At 39.6% G+C, this 18472-nt stretch overlaps 1 protein-coding gene across 1 annotated transcript in view; it reads left to right on the plus strand.

Moving 5' to 3' along the window:
- LOC142297112 (uncharacterized) overlaps nt 1-18472 on the plus strand; it is a 189542-nt gene that overhangs the window by 16188 nt on the left and 154882 nt on the right. Inside the window, exon 2 of the mRNA XM_075341378.1 lies at nt 16427-16557. Coding sequence (XP_075197493.1) covers nt 16459-16557 — 99 coding nt within the window. The 5' untranslated portion in view covers nt 16427-16458. The remainder of the gene's footprint in view (nt 1-16426; nt 16558-18472) is intronic.

Below are 18472 nucleotides of genomic sequence, written 5' to 3' on the forward strand. Positions count from 1 at the left end.
ATCTCCCCCACCCACCCGGGGCACTGAGGACTCTAACCATAATCCAGTAGAGCGTAGCTCTGCCCCCTCCAGAGACAAACCTGCATTTCTTCGGAAAGAACGGCTATTGGAACCATTACTAGGAATCACAAAAAATAAATTTAGAACCTGCTCAGTGTCTTCGCGCAGGCGCTCTTCTTTCCCTTCACGTACACTGTCCCCTGCTTTCCAGGAATTCTTCTAACACTTTGATTATCTTCTTTTGGGTTGATAGCACAAATACAAGATAAATGCACACTTCTTGACTGAATCAGTGAATTAATTTCTCTCATACTTTTATTTCTTCACTATGGCACCTATAGTAATTTCCTAATTTTCCCTTGCAAGTAGCCAGCTTTGGAGTTACGGATGTTCACCAACCACTTTGTGGTGAACTTAGTGATTTACATTTTTGGGTTTGAGAATCACATTAAGCACATACGCCTGTCATCATATTGACGTGTTTTGAAAAACTAAGCAGTTCATATATATTTTCATATATATTTCCATATATATTTCCATTTATTTGTCAACAAATTCTCAATTTTACATTCATTTCATGCTGTTTATTTTTATTTTTTCAATATTCCGATATATGCTTTTTCTGTGTTTAGCAGAAAGTACTCCTCCTCTGCATTTTTCACGTGTCCATGAGTCACTCCGTTACCATGAGAGCATTGGCGTCATAGTTGTCAACGTGGCGGTATGGACTCCTTTTATAAGTAACCGGTCTGTATACTATGTGTGTATTTTCTCTTTTCCCTGAAGAAGGAGACGGCTTATGTCTCTGAAACGCGTTGGAATGCTGTAATAAAAAGATTTTTTTTTTAATTAACATCCTGACAACAGTGGTTTTTTTAGCGCGGCTAAAACCCGTTTCTCATATATATGTATAAAAAATAAATTGAAACAGACACTTTTTTTTTTTTTTTTAAAGTTGCTGCGGTTTATAATGTAATGACTGGGATAGAACCTATACCGGCCGTAAAGGACAACACACAGGGAAGGAAAGGAATGCCTTTATAGCTAGGAAATGGGGAAGTGGTGACCCCTGACTATGACCTGCAGATCACCTTCACAGTCCTAACAGCCCCTATACAGGTTCCGCACCTGTCACCAAGCTGGAATACCTGTGGCCCTATTTCACTGTAGCAAATACCCTCTATCCTTAGGGCCTATGAGCTCTTCGTCAATACCACTATCACTAAAGGAGGACACAAGGAAATACTACAGGGGAAACCGAACTGCAATCACTAGAGCCCTGTAGATAACAAAGAAAAACACTTATCTGAGCTGCAGCAACTACAGGAGTCTGGAGCAACGGAATAACACGATTTCTCCACAGCTCAGTCAACAACAAACTATAAACTGCACCCAAATATCCCCAGGGTAAGGCTTATAAAAGGAGTCAGATGCTGGCAACAGACGAAAAACTGACATATTCCCAGGGTCCTAGAGAACAGGAAATTGTCAGATAACACATGCTGCCAATCTCTGGGACTTTCTTATGCGGGCGTCACACGAGACGATATATCGGGCGATATGTCGGCGGGGTCACATCGTAAGTGACGCACATCCGGCATCGTTTGATATATCGTAGCGTGTGACAGCTACGAGCGACTATGAACGAGCAAATATACTCACCTTTTATCATTCCTCGTTGACACATCGCTCATTTTCAAAAAGTCGTTTCTTCTTCTCTGCGCCAGTTGTTCTTCGTACCCGGGGCAGCACACATCGCTTCGTGTGACACCCCGGGAATGATGAACTGCAGCTTACCTGCATCCCGCCGGCAATGCTGAAGGATGGAGGTGGGTGGGATGTTTACGTCCCGCTCATCTCCGCCCCTCCGTTTCTATTGGCCGGCCGCTGTGTGACGTCGCTGTGACGCTGAAGGTCCCACCCCCTTCAGCAAGTGGATGTTCGCCGCCCACAGCGAGGTCGCTCAGCAGTTAAGTGCGTGTGACGGGGGTTTAACGACTTTGTGCGCCACGGACAACTAATTGCCCGTGACGCACAAACAACGGGAGTGGATAGATCGTCCCGTGTGACGCCCGCATTACACTCACTGCCACGGGATTGTCAACCAGCCTTGACGCATCCATGACAGTTTTATGCCCTGTTACTTTTCCCCGGTGCGATCGCTTAGTTTTGTGTTCAGTCCTTTTCCCCAGTGCTATCGCCTAGTTCTAGTCTCTCTCCCCCCCCCCCCATACTATATTTGCTTTTTACATTTCTGGTACCCAGATTTAAGACTTTGCATTTGTCATTGGTAAACCCCATCCTGTTCTCTTCGGCCCATTGCTCGAGTGTCTAGATCCTTCTGAATCCGCTCTTTAAACTAGAACAGCGTGGGAAGGGAAGAAAAAGTCCAGGGAAAGCCCTACAGGTGACAAATACTATTGAAAACTCTGCTGTTAGAAATGGAAAGGAAGAACTAAGACAAAAAAATCAGAACAATGAAAATATGGGGGGGAAAAAAAACAATCACAAACTAAAATGTTTTTATACAAATGCTCAGAGCGTGGGCAACAAACAAGGAGAATTGGAGTTACTAACTCAGGAAAGGAAATATGAGGTCATTGGCATCACAGAAACTTGGTGGAATGAGACACATGATTGGAATACAAGGCTAGGGGTGGTGTCACACACAGCGACGACGACGACAACGATGTTGCTGCTACGTCACCATTTTCTGCGACGTCCCGTCACTGTGTGTGACCTCCAGCAACGAGCTGGCCCCTGCTGTGAGGTCGCCGGTCGTTGCTGAATGTCTAGCTTCATTTTTGGGTCGTCGCTCTCCCGCTGTGACACACATATCGCTGTGTGTGACAGCGAGAGAGCGACGAAATGAAGCGAGCAGAGAGCAGGAGCCGGCATCTGGCAGCTGCGGTAAGCTGTAACCAGGGTAAACATCGGGTAACCAAGGGAAGACCTTTCCCTGATTACCCGATATTTACCTTCGTTACCAGCGTCCGCCGCTCTCGCTGCCAGTCCCGGCTCCCTGCTCTCTGCACATGTAGCTGCAATATACATCGGGTAATTAACCCGATGTGTACTGTAGCTAGGAGTGCAGGGAGCCAGCGCTAAGCAGTGTGCGCGGCTCCCTGCTCTCTGCACATGTAGCACAGTGACGCGTGTCGTTATGATCGCTGCTGCGTCGCTGTGTTTGACAGCTAAGCAGCGATCATAACAGCGACTTAACAAGGTCGCTGTTGCGTCACAGAAAATGGTGACGTAACAGCGACGTCGTTGTCGCTGTCACTATGTGTGAACCCAGCTTAGAAGGATACAACTTATTTGCAAGAAACAGACATAATAAACGAGGAGGAGGTGTCGCATTGTATGTTAGAAAATCCGATATCTCCACAGAGATTGAAGCTTCAGAGACTGGGAGTTCTGTGGAAGTTGTTTGGGTAAGAATACAAGGAGAAGACGAGAGAGAATATCATTGTAGGCGTGTACTACAGGCCGCCTCAACAAGCCGAGGATATGGATGAACTCTTTATACATCAGATGACCAACTTCACAAAAAAATATGATGTTGTGATCATGGGAGATTTCAACTATCCAGACATTTGTTGGGAATCTCTCTCAGGCAAAAGTAACAGTTCCAACAAATTCTTAAGGTGGTGTCACACACAGCGACAACGAGGTCGCTGCTACGTCACCATTGTCTGTGACGTAGCAGCGACGTCGCTGTGTGTGAAATCCAGCAACGAGCTGGCCTCTGCTGTGAGGTCGCCGGTCGTTGCTGAATGTCCTGCTTCATTTTTTTCTCGTTGCTCTCCCGCTGTGAAGCGCACATCGCTGTGTGTGACAGCGAGAGAGCGACGAACTGAAGGGAGCAGGGAGCCAGCTTCTGGCAGCCTGCGGTAAGCTGTAACCAAGGTAAACATCGGGTAACCAAGGGAAGCCCTTTCCTTGGTTACCCGATATTTGAGTTCGTTACCAGCGTCCGCCGCTCTCACGCTGCCAGTGCCGGCTCCCTGCTCCCTGCACGCCAGAGTACACATCGGGTAAATAAGCAAGGGTTTGCTTATTAACCCGATGTGTACTCTGGTGTGCAGGGAGCCAGCGCTAAGCGGTGTGCGCTGGTAACCAATGTAAATATCGGGTAACCAAGCCCTTGGTTACCCGATATTTACCTTAGTTACCAAGCGCAGCACCGTTTCCACCCGTCGCTGCTGGCTGGGGGCTGGTCGCTGGTGAGATCTGCCTGTTTGACAGCTCACCAGCGACCATGTAACGACGCAGCAGCGATCCTGATAAGGTCAGGTCGCCCGTCGTGATCGCTGCTGCATCGCTATGTGTGAACCCAGCATTATCCTCTGTTGCGGACAACTTTATCTTCCAAAAGGTAGAGGAGAAAACAAGGGGATCTGCTACCTTGGATCCAATCCTTACAAACAGGGAGGAAATGGTTGAGGAGGTAAGGGTGGCTGGGACCCTGGGAAGCAGTGACATGCTATCGTAGTGTTTTGGATAGCTAGAAAAGGAAAACCTGTGAAAACTCAGACTTCAAGGCTGGATTTCAGAAAGGCCGATTTTACGGGACTCCGAGGATAGCCGGGATTCAATGGCCGTATGTCCTTAGGGACAGAAATGTCCAGGAAGGATGGGACATCTTGAAAAATGAGATTCTCAAAGCGCAATCGTTAACAATCCCTAAAAGAGGGAAGAATAAGAAACATTTAAGGAAATCAGGATGGATGAACACAGAACTTAAACACATGCTAAAAAGGAAGAAAGAAATGTTTATTAAATGGAAAGAGGGAGGCATATCTAAAGAAGAATATAGCACAGTCTGCAAAACCTGCAGGGCTCACATCAGATTAGCCAAAGCTGATAATGAAATAAGGTTTGCAAGAGAGGTCAAAAGCAATAAAAAAGGATTTTGGAGTTCTGTCAAAAATATAAGAAAAGTCAAAGATGTTATAGGAATTTTACAGGATCAGAATGGTGAAGTTGTAAAAAATGGTATTGAGAAGGCCGAACCTTTAAGTTATTTTGCATCTGTTTTCTTTGAAAAAGTAAAAATCAACTGATCTTCACCATTCTATTGTAGGATTAGAAGAATACAGGCCATCAATAAACAAAGAGCTAGTGAGGGAATACTTAGCTAACATTAATGAATTCAAGTCCCCAGGTCCAGATGAATTACCCCCCAGAGTACTGAAGGAGATAGCAGAGGAAATATTAGAACCACTCTTCATAATTTTTGAAAATTCTTGGAGAACAGGAGAAGTTCCAGAAGACTGGAGAAGAGCAAATGTCCCTTTCTTCAAAAAGGGGAAGAAGGTGGACCCAGGGAACTATAGGCCTGTGAGCCTGACCTCCATACCAGGAAAGATCTCTGAACAAATTATTAAACAACATTTATGCAAGTCCCTGGATGAGAATGAAGTGATTAACCAGAGCCAGCATGGGTTTGTAACTAATAAGTCATGTCAGACTAACTTAATTTCCTTCTATGACAAAATCACTGACTGGGTGGATCAGGGAAATGCAGTAGATATAGTATATCTTGACTTCAGTAAAGCATTTGACAAAGTATCTCATACAATCCTTATTGAAAAAATGACCAAGTGTGGAATGGACAAGGCAACTGTGAGATAGATTTGTAACTGGCTTAGTGATCGGAGTCAAAGAGTGATCATAAATGGCTGCACATCCAGTTGGAAGACTGTTTCAAGTGGGGTACCACAGGGCTCTGTCCTGGGCCCTGTCCTGGGCCCCGTGTTGTTCCACATCTTTATCAATGATTTAGATGAAGGTATTAAGGGTAAACTGATTAAATTTGCTGATGACACAAAGATAGGAGGAATAGCTAATACTAGAGAAGAGAGAGAGGATTCAAACAAGATCTAAACAAGCTGGAACAATGGGCAGCAACTAATAGAATGGTTTTTAACAGGGAGAAATGCAAAGTCATACATCTTGGCAAGAATAATGAAAAGCGCATATACAGCATGGAAGGTATAGAGCTATCCAACAGCATGTGTGAAAAAGACTTGGGTATACTAATCGATCACAGACTGAACATGAGTCAACAGTGACGCAACAGCAAAAACGGCAAACACAATTCTAGGATGTATTAACAGAAGCATACAGTCTAGATCACGTGAAGTCATTATCCCCCTTTACTCCTCTTTGGTCAGTCCTCATCTGGAATCCTGTGTCCAGTTCTGGGCACCACATTTTAAAAAGGACATCAACAAACTGGAGCAAGTTCAGAGAAGAGTGACCAGAATGGTGACCGGTCTGCAAACCATGTCCTATGAGGAATGGTTACAGGATTTAGGATTGCTTAGCTTGCAAAAGAGAAGACTGAGAGGAGACTTAATAGCTGTCTACAAATATCTTAAAGGCTGTCACACTGTAGAGGGATCAGCTTTATTCTCATTTTCACAAGGAAAGACTAGAAGCAATGGGATGAAACTGATGGGAGGAGACACAGATTAGAAATTAGAAAAACCTTTTTGACAGTGAGGGTGATCAATGAGTGGAACAGGCGGCCACGAGAGGTGGAGAGTTCTCCTAAGAGGTTGGATGGACATTTGTCTGGGATGATTTAGTGAACCCTGCTTTGAGCAGGGGGTTGGACTAGATGACCCAGGAGGTCCATTCCAACTCTAATATTCTATGATTCTAGTGTTGGCTGCTGGTCCTATCTTTAGTATCATCTGCGAATTTTATGAATCTCACTGTCCTAGTCATTTCTAAAGATATTACAAAGCACTGTGCCCAGGACCGAGCCTTGCGGCTATTACACAGCACTGGGCCCAGGACAGGGCCTTGCGGATATTACACAGCACTGGGCCCGGGACAGAACCTTCCATATATTACACAGCACTGGACCCTGGACAGAGCCTTGCGGATATTACACAACACTGGGTACGGGACAGAACTTGCGGATATTACACAGCACTGGACCCGGGACAGAAGCTTGCAGATATTACACAGCACTGGACCCGGGACAGAGCCTTGCGGATATTACACAGCACTGGGCCCAGGACAGAACCTTGCGGATATTACACAGCACTGGGCCCAGGACAGAACCTTGCAGATATTATACAGCACTGGGCCCAGGACAGAGCCTTGCGGCCCCTGCTTTAGAATTTCCCCCAGTTGGATGTGTATCCATTTAGTATTACTCGTTGTGCTCAATCATTAAGCCAAGTGTGAATCCATCTAACTGATATTTTGTCGGTTCCATACTTGATTATTTTGTAAATGGGGATGTCATGTGATGATACTTTATCGAATGCCTTACTCAAGTCCAGGTATATACTATATCCACAGCATTCCCCTGCTCTATATACTATATACAGAGCGTTCCCCTGCTCTGTATACTATATCCACAGCATTCCCCTGCTCTATATACTATATCCACAGCCTCTCCTGGTCCAACCATTCAGGGACTGTTATAGAAGGAAGTCAGGTTGGTTTTATTGGTCATAAAGCCGTGCTGGCTTTGGTTAATGCCTTCACATCCAGGGACCTAAGTAAAGGTTCCTGGACGATTTGCTAGAAGATTTTTCCTGCTATGGAGGTCATGCATACTAGCCTGTAATTCCCCGGATCCTCCTTTTCCCTGCTAATGGTGGTCATGGTTACTAGCCTGTAATCATCTGGATCCTCCTGTTTCCTGCTATGGAGGTTAGGGTTACTGGCCTGTAATCATCTGGATCCTCCTGTTTCCTGCTATGGCAGTCAGGCTTACTGGCCTATAATTCCATGGATCCTCTTTTCCCCCTTTTGTAGATCGGAACTACATTTGCCCTCTTCCAATCTAGAGGGACCTCTCCTGTTTCCCATGACTTATTGTAGATTGTGGCAGCGGGGCTATTTCCTCTTTCTGGGGTGTAAATCATCAGGACCTGGAGACTTGGTTTCCTATATCTTAGCTGAGTCTTCTCCTATCAATTCTTTGCTTATTGTCACCTTGGACTCCTCCTGACCATTACTTCTATCATGGTTATTGTTGATGCTTGCATTAGTTGTTTTGGGAGAAGACAGATCTGACATATGGATTTAGTATCTCCACCGGCTGCTCCTCCTTGCTGACTGTTTCACCTTTTTGATTCTGCAGGACTCCAATGGTCGCCTTCACTTTTCCTTTTACTTTACCCTTGGCCTCTTCTGCAGCCTCAGGTTGTGTTGGGCCTTAGCTCTTGGAAGATTGTGACAATGTATGAAGTAATGAGTGTGTTGAAGGTGGTATCCAGTAATGTCCGTTTGGCGGACATTATTGGCATCACGTTTAATAAGGGTGTCAAGGAATTCCACAGACCTAAGTATTATGTTTGGTAGGTAAGATGAATGTTAAGATTATTAGAGTTGTGTACCAACATAGTGCTTCTGCCGGGTCCTGGCAGATCAAAAAGATGTTGTCAATATACTGTGCCAAAAAACTGAATATGGATACCAAGGTAGAGTATACTTGACAAAACCGAAAATTCCTTTTACCTAAAATCACAATATTTATTGAACATATATGCCACAGACAGAGTACATACAAACATAAAATTGGATTAAATTATCACTGACAAGAAGGCGAGAAAACTTTTCCCTTCCTCACCCTTCCTTACAAACGGAGGTCGGCGTTCTAATTGGTAATAACGCCCCCGTTCCTCGTCGACTGATGTCCTTTATTGACCCTCCACTCACTTTCAAAAGGACATAGAGTGTGTCTAAATAGCAGTGGGTAAGGTGTAACACCAAAGAAAAGAGCCCACAAAATTATGAACACACATTAGATTGTGCAGAAGAGAGATGTGTCCGTCACTAATTATTATTCGAATGAACACCCAGATGGAGTACACATCGTTTCCTGGGGACTGTTTCCATGATACTATTCAGAGGGCTTTAATGCTATCCTAGGACTCTGCTTATAATATTGTTGTCCTCTGAAAACCTGGGGTTGCTTATTTATTTCTTGTGACACACTGTGTTAAAAAATATACCCTTAAATATATTTTTCTTCAAATACGTAAAGGCGCATGAATGAAAAGACCTCAAAAAATGTAAAAATAAATGTATTTTATCTATTTAAAAATAGTTGCCAGGGTTCAGTTACAGAAAGGAAAAATAATATACGTTGAAAGCTTACGCAAAGAGTTCATTTAGTCCATAATGATCAATGGGAAGTCTTTACCCATCTTTCTTTGGGTCCTGAACCGCAATGCAGGGGATGTCATCTCTTAGCGTGTCTTCATCTTTGCAGCCTCGAGTCTTCTCACAGCAGGCAATGTGGAGGAGCGACCAGTAGCCCCCTCCATCGTGTATTATATACCAGCTGCTCAGTCCATATAGGGTGTTTAGTGGAACACAGTTGAATATAGTTCCATATTACGTAACCTTCTGGAAACTTCGGAAAGCTTCGGGAAGGATTTAAATATATCCTTCCATGCTCAGCACTCAAGTATATTCAATATGGGCATATTTATCCCTTATAAACTTTATTAATAACCTATGCCCTCCAACATAAACAGAACTATGAACGTATATGTCTTACTATGAAATATTTGATAACTTGATGTATTAATTTCAATGTTTTTACAAACCCCCCTTGAAGCGGGTGGAGTAACCCCGAAATTAATTAATACATCATTAAAATAACAAATCTTCTTTCCTTATTTGGCAATAACGGATTAATATCAATAATAATGATGAAGAATAATTAATTTGCATTATTCATGTAAGTTCAATAATATAATAATGTGGATTCATGTTATGACAGGCTGTGACTGATCAATCATATAAAAATGTATAAAACTATATTTCGCTAGACCTAAAAAGAAATGCAAAAAACCAAATCCGGTCACCAAATGATGTCCTCTGAGTTGATGTCTTCTTATCTCCGATGTAATCCGGCATAAACACAGTCTCTTAGAAATAAATCCTTTGATAAAAATGAATGGTTACCAATTTAATACAATCCCGTATTGCGTTTATCATCGTTAGATCAAAGTCCATAAACTTTATTCTTTATTACAAAGTCCATAGCCAATGTTGATAAACCACAGTTCATGAATGTAGAAGAATAGCAAAAGTCTTTGATGTCTGTGCAGTGCAATTTACATTAGTCACCTTTTATCCTTCATGCTGCCTGTTGTCAAATCCTTTTGGACAGATGTTAAGACGTTCTTGGTCAGCACGACAGGGGTTAACTTTAACACGTCATTGCTCTTCTTAGTAACTTTAGGGAGGTCTTAATGCACAGACCATGTGTCATTGTCCATCCTTGAACCAAAAGAGCACTATGTTTCTGAGATGCAAGCACGGTAAGTGTATTTTGTATGTTACACAGTCTTATTTGAGACGTTACCTTTTGGACCTTTTTGCAGAATCCCTTTTAACTTTAGGAAAAATATAAAGTCGTTTTATCTTTTGTAATCTTGATTGAAGATTTCACTCCCTAATCTAAATACCAAATATGGCAATAACTATCACTAATAAATGTCACAGCGTATCATAACTTCTAATACTATAATACCATGTCATTATTATTATCGTAGAAGTATTAATATAATTGATACTCAAAATGATAAAATACTGTATAATGGTATAGACGATAGTATTCTCTTGTAATGACCTTTTTTATCATTGGTGTATTACCCTTCCAAACCCATAGGTGGCAATGTGTTGAATGTAACCAAAATATAATATAAAGTATGAAATAATATAATGTGTACCTATAACATGTATCATATTATAAATATGAAAGGCAACAATGTGGCTTTTAGTTAGATCATTTGTAAATTATAAATCAAAGCAAATAACCTTTTAGAAAAGACTGGATGATACCATCAAAACACAATAATACCCATTATAAATTATTATTGATTAAAAATATAATATATATTATTTGTAAATATAGGAAGGTAAACCTAGATGTACCTTGATCTTCCATCTTTATTACTCTAATTTAATTTATTTGATTTGTCTATTATTTATTAAATAACCTACTATAAGGAAATGTGTTACTATAAGTAATATTTCATCCTTATTGTGTTAACATACTAATATAAAAATAATGTGTTACTAGGAAATAAACAATTGTATATATATTGATGAAGGAAGTATCTTTTCTTCCAAAAAATGGAACTTTTCCCTTTTAATATGATTCATATTTAATAAAGTAATATTCTTATATTAGATATTACTGAACTAAATATTGAAGTGTCTTCTCAATTGAGATATTTAAAATCTGAAGAAAAAAATAAAAATTGTATAATTTAAGATTTTGATTAAAAATGTGAATATTAAATAATAATTAATATAAAAAAAAGAAAAAATGAAAATTGGAATAAAAATAAAAAATTGAAATAAAAATAATACATTGAAATAAAAATAATACATAACCTTAATGTTACCAGTATCTTATAGGATTACCATACCTATCAGTAACCTATAAAAAATAATTAAGTCATGTAACCTTGCAAATAATACACTTCTCTTAGTATATAAATGCATTATGATATACTTCAAATATATTTTTTTATTCCCAATTCTTCCTTTGTACTTGAAATATTAATTATTAAAGTATCCTGTAAACACATATATTTATCAAATATAAATGTGTGTGATTGAGACCAAACCTCTCCCTTTCAATATCATGAAATATGATATTATAAAAATTACTATGTTTAGATTAAATTAAATTAAAATTTGTGTGGTATATCTTCAAGACCATATTATAAATATAACTTCCATATTTGAAAAGAAAAATGATTTTCAATCTATGTACCAATAAAAGAAGTGACTAACACAAAAGATATAAAACAAAAATCAAAACGTTATAACCTTATTCTAGAATGTAACTCTTCAGAATAAACCCTTAATAAAAAAAAAAATCCTAATATCTCTATACTAAAGAAATATGTCTAAGAATAACCTCGAAGTTAAAACAAAAATTCCCCTTTTTTTTTTTTTTCTCTCTCTCTGGATCCAAGTACTCTGACTTTAGCAGCTGCTCAAACAATCAATCATTCAAAGACACATCTATGCACACAAGACTGTCATGTTTTTTCCAACATACACTTCTACATAGAAACTGACAGACACATATCCCTTTTTTTTTTTCAATATTCTATGCGCATTTCAAAAATTATGTTACTAATTTGAAGTACTTCTCGAAAAAAACAAATTCCAATGTATTACACACTGTACATATGACCATGGAACAAACATTTATTTTTAGCTTTAGTACCAAGTCATGCTCTGGTTACGTGCAAAGAACATCATTCCAAGACAGCAAGCAGTTTTACTACACTTCCAAAGCTCAGATTACATTTCTAATAACTCTAAAGGAGATATATATATATTCATAAAAGAAACGTTCAAGTATACTTCTCTGACCATTGGTACCTGAGAAAATAATAATTATTATCAATCATGCTTTCGCGAATTAACCTTACACAAGAAAATATATGTTACCTGATTGAGGACAAGAACATATGTAAAAATAAAAAGTTAATACTTCATCAATCTGTTTTACTGATAAATTCTGAGGGAAATAAAAGAATAAAATTATTATCATATTTATGATAAAAATGAAACACTTAAAATCCGTTACTTTCTCTTATTATTTTATTTTAAATATTATTCTTCATATACAGAGATCAAATTATTATATATGTATGTCAATACATATATATATATTACTATATATATATGTATTGATTCACTGTATATGAATAAACATACTTATCAAACAATAATTAATTTACCCAGAAATCCACTTTATTTAACTGAAGACCATACCTAATTTTTTCTTCAAAGATTCGATTTATTAGATTCACATTGAACTTATAGGAATCTCTGAACTTATGTAATTCAAGGTTTTCTCTTATATGAGAAAGAACGTCTCTCTCTGAAAGACCACCCAACTGCCGCTGTCTATCAAATCCTGACCCAGGGAGAGGATCTCCACAAGACACCTGTTTCTGTCTTTCAAAGCTTTTACTCATCATTTGTCTGGGATCCTCAATCCCAGTGACCGATCCCTTCACTGGAGACAAGGGTTTTTCCTGTGGAAAAAGACTTTTAGATGACAAAAATTGGGGTGGATTATATGGTTTATAACACGTATGCATCTTCCTCCGAACTTCATATACCCTGTCACAGAAATATCTGGATCTGGGAGACACTGTTGGTTTTTCACAAAAACTCTCCCTTTTTTGTATTGGTTTTTCAGAATTAATTAATTTCTGTTTTGATTGACTTTGGCGATTTCTAACAAAATCGATAAATGTCGTACATTCGAATAGGGACTTTTTATTTAATGCCACTGCACAGGCGGCATTGTCAAGGAAATTAAATTTCTTGATGAATAAACGTATCATTCCATCCAATCCGACATTTGGAATAACCGCCCTATACAAACGTTCAAAAACGGACATAAATGAGAACGTACCCTCATTCTGTTCAATTTGTAATTCTTTCAACATCTCATAGTTTGGATCAGATTCATTCCTTGCACAGAAGATGAGATTTTTCAGCCTTATGATATCGTTATCATTTGAACAATCAAATGTTTCATTGTCAGAAGACTTTTTTAATGCCAATTGTCTAAAGAAATGCTGAGGTAACCACATACGGAATAACTGATTCGTCTCACTATTGGTTAAATTTAACTTCTCGATGGAACTTTCAAATATCTCTGAATTTCTGCAAACATGTATTTTAGGATTATATGCGGGAATTAATGTGCATATGTCAAATAAATTTTTTCTAAGTTTAATCCCTAACTTAGCCTGTTCTATTTTTAGAAACTGATCGTCGCCATTTTCTCTCTGCACGTGTCCTTCTCTGGCTCCTCCCCCTTCTGGCTTCTCTACGTCATTTCCTGCTTCTTTCCCAGTGTCCTGAAAATGACCTTGATTTCGTAGCACATGTCTGCCGCCATTATCAAGATTCTGATTTGCAAAATTACAGCCAACATTACAGTCAGAATTCACAATATCACTGACTGACATTCCAGGTTCTAAGCAGTCTTTGGATTTCTCTGTCACTGACTCTCCTGACCATTCAGGTTGTCTATTTCCACCATTTTTACACTTTTCTACGATTAACTTGTGAAAATCATAGACTAAATGACAGACATTTCTGATTTTCTGTTTCTCTCTATTAAAAGACCTTGCACATTCTATACGTGAATTCTCAAGTTCACACTCCTCATAAAAGCGTAACCAAAGCTCCTCTACATTAGAAATATCTGAATAAGTGAACTGAAGTTTACTTTGCTTAACATATGAAGAGATAAAATCCATTTTCTTACCTGAAATGATCAGATGATCTGATGGATGATCCTCTAAGACTTGATTCACCTTACTCAGCAGGTCCAATACTTCTTATGGACTGACTTTATCTTTCTTACTCAAAAATACGTCAAAAGTTAACTTCTGTGGCTTTGTAAAAACTTTAAAGTTCATTAAAAAAAAAAACATTCATGCAACTTGACTTATACGTATTTCCTAGGTTCTGCGTGATTTTTTATAAATTGTCGATTCCTGATCCTTTGCAGGAGATACTTGAGATACCCCCCTTATGCAAAGTGAAGGAACAACAAAAAATGCAAAAAAAATGACGAATGGGTGGCTCACCAAAATGTTAAAAAATATACCCTTAAATATATTTTTCTTCAAATACGTAAAGGCGCATGAATGAAAAGACCTCAAAAAATGTAAAAATAAATGTATTTTATCTATTTAAAAATAGTTGCCAGGGTTCAGTTACAGAAAGGAAAAATAATATACGTTGAAAGCTTACGCAAAGAGTTCATTTAGTCCATAATGATCAATGGGAAGTCTTTACCCATCTTTCCTTGGGTCCTGAACCGCAATGCAGGGGATGTCATCTCTTAGCGTGTCTTCATCTTTGCAGCCTCGAGTCTTCTCACAGCAGGCAATGTGGAGGAGCGACCAGTAGCCCCCTCCATCGTGCATTATATACCAGCTGTTCAGACCATATAGGGCGTTCTAGTGGAACACAGTTGAATATAGTTCCATATTACGTAACCTTCTGGAAACTTCGGAAAGCTTCGGGAAGGATTTAAATATATCCTTCCATGCTCAGCACTCAAGTATATTCAATATGGGCATATTTATCCCTTATAAACTTTATTAATAACCTATGCCCTCCAACATAAACAGAACTATGAACGTATATGTCTTACTATGAAATATTTGATAACTTGATGTATTAATTTCAATGTTTTTACACACTGTCTGGACGTGTGGATACCGTCTGTGGTGGCAATTTGGCCTGAACCCTATTCAGACTGTATGATTGGCAACCTTTGTATCAGGTGCATGAAGTGGTGATTGTATCACTGTTCTCTGGTGGACGTATCATAGTATCTAACGTTCCAAGTTTATAATGGTCTGAAGCTGTATGTTTCAAGGATCCATGCTGTTATACCCCTGATGAGCCCCTTTTTCCTAATTATGGGGCGAAACGCGTAGGGTGAATCCTGGACAAATAACAGCTTAAGTCAATAATGTATCTGTAATTTTATTGCATGTCGACTGGATGACATAGTCTGACCGATCCCCACTAGTTTATGACAGATAATTAGTGACGGACACATCTCTCTTCTGCACAATCTAATGTGTGTTCATAATTTTGTGGGCTCTTTTCTTTGGTGTTACACCTTACCCACTGCTATTTAGACACACTCTATGTCCTTTTGAAAGTGAGTGGAGGGTCAGGAGAGGACATCAGTCGACGTGGAACGGGGGCGTTATTACCAATTAGAACGCCGACCTCCGTTTGTAAGGAAGGGTGAGGAAGGGAAAAGTTTTCTCGCCTTCTTGTCAGTGATAATTTAATCCAATTTTATGTTTGTATGTACTCTGTCTGTGGCATATATGTTCAATAAATATTGTGATTTTAGGTAAAAGGAATTTTTGGTTTTGTCAATATACTGTGCCCAAAAGATGACATAGTCCATTAACGTCATCTGATCTGACAGGAAGACGTCCATCTCCCACATCCTCCAGGAAGGAATATGTTGGCATAAAAGGGGGCTAAAGATACACCCATGGCCGTCCCCTGAAGCTGCAGGTAGAAGGACTTAAAAGCCAAAAAAGTTATGGGTAAGAGAAAAATCAGGAAGTTGCATCATAAATTTAGTCAGGGTTGGACGCAAATTGAATGTCTGTAGGAAAAAAGTTTATTGCTTGTAGTCCATCTGGGTAATATTCATATACATCGACTCTGCTTTGGTGACGAATATAGCGTCTTTATCAATAGATAAAAAGGACAGAGAAACCCCTGGAGGTGAATGTGGGGGACACATACTTTTCTACATATATTGTAAGGTGAAGGGTCTAAAAACTGTATCTGTCTATACATTCTATATATTACTAATGTTCTTTGTCATTTCATTCCTCTTTAGGACCAAATCCCTCCAGATCATCCATTTGTCTCATGTTCGCTCTCGTGAATGACCATCCAAGAATGTACAAAGACATCAACAGAAGAATAATGGACTTCGCCTTAGAGATCATCTCCCTGCTGAGTGGAGAGGTAAACTCCTGTATATTTCTATATTATCTGCTGAGTGGAGAGGTGTGATACCAATGTGATATGACTGAAGAATGAGTGTGATTAGATGGGGATCATAATCAAAAGATATAGTGATCCCAGATATTTGATCCATCAATAATTCAGTATCAGAGAGGTCCTCTGGCTGACCCATTTTTACCATGATGAAGAATACGTGTCAGACAGATCTTGAGCAAACCACGATTATGAGGAAGTAACGTTTACAGTTCAACAGTCAGGGAACTCGTGGTTAGCTTAAAACAGGTGTAAGGAAGCTGGTATGTAAAATTCACGGCTCCTTGCAATATATGCAGGAAATTTGTGGTCGGCTAGTGGTCAACTGGCAAAATGTGCAGGAAGCTACTGGTGCCCACAGCAGCTTGTGGTCAAGTTACATGAACATGACTCGGCTGTCACATGCTGGTCACCAATTAACCACTCAGTGCACATGACGTACAAAGTTTTGCTATAAAGAAACACCAGACTCGCTTAATGATTAGGGAACCTTTCCAGGACGCTGAAGTGGACGCACTGTCCTGTGATGCAGATGTTGTTTTCCTTCTCACTAATCAAGTCCCTCCGATGAGAAAGGCATGCTACAACATAACGGTAATGTTGATGCATATTTCTGTTATTGTGTAAGATTCTATGATTATAAAGTAGTTCTAATGCCTATGTATCATTGATTATTCATGTGCTATTAAAATAAATAGTATCTTGCTATAAAGAATCTTAGTATTCGTGCCTGATTAGGATATCAGTGAGCGCTTCGTAAGTACGGGCATTCTATTTCACTCCAAACCCTAAAGAAAAAAACCTAAAACGACTAATCATATTCTGATATATATTAAAACATATGAATCCAACAAAACTAAAAAAAAAATCCACAAATGCAAATATGATGCAGATTCCTATCTGGGGGGACAAGGCCAGTAATGCCCTAAATTGTGCCTTCCTTGCCACTGAGGTTAGCACCCTAAAATTAGCGATCAGACGCCCCATCACCATCGGCTCTTCCATTCAATCCCTCTGCTGGACTAGACAGTGCAGCTATACTGGGAGAAGTGATAAGCGGGATGATACCACCACGCTACCATCTTTTGTTTTATAATGCCATACAGTGTGTAAAGTGCATAATGTACAGAACCTGTATCAATAGTCCGAGACCCGGTCACTGATGCCCTAAGTTGTCCCTTCCTAGCCACGGGGGCTGGAACCCTACAATAAGCGATATGGCGCCCCCTCTCCTCGACAGCTGTCCCATTAAATCCCTTACCCTGGATGATAAAGTGCAGCTGATCTGGGTGAGAGGGATGCAGGGATCCTCCGAATATGGCAATACATGAAGCGGTCTATAAGGTTCCACAGTAATGGCTACAACTCACTGGTCATAGTGTCCTGAAAGGTGAGGTAGGAATAACGTTTGGAACACCATTCTAAGTCTGAACTGGGTGCAAAAACCTAAAAAAACATCACTATGGGGAGATAAGGTATGCACACCAGTGACTATGTAAGGGGAATACATGAAATAGCAGAAACTGCTGTGTGAATACTGACTTGAAAAATCCAATAGCTATATGTAAGAGTGAAAATGTGAAAAATGGAATCTGCATTACTGCCATGAACATATGAATCAAGAGAAATTTAGCTACTGAATTGATCAATGCAATAGAGCCCCAACACTACGCCAAAGTATTTCTCTACGTTGGGGTCCCTAGCTTGTGTGTGTCCTCTCATGCAGTTAATAACTTACCGTGTATGGGAAGCTGAGACCCAGGCTATTTATGCGTATGATATGGATTGGCAATAGGTGTGAGTGGGGAGGGTTCACAAACGAAAAAATACTAACAAATAGGAATAACGTTTGGAACACCATTCTAAGTCTGAACTGGGTGCA

The sequence above is a fragment of the Anomaloglossus baeobatrachus genome, chromosome 3, assembly GCF_048569485.1.
Source record: "Anomaloglossus baeobatrachus isolate aAnoBae1 chromosome 3, aAnoBae1.hap1, whole genome shotgun sequence".
Classification (NCBI taxonomy): domain Eukaryota; kingdom Metazoa; phylum Chordata; class Amphibia; order Anura; family Aromobatidae; genus Anomaloglossus; species Anomaloglossus baeobatrachus.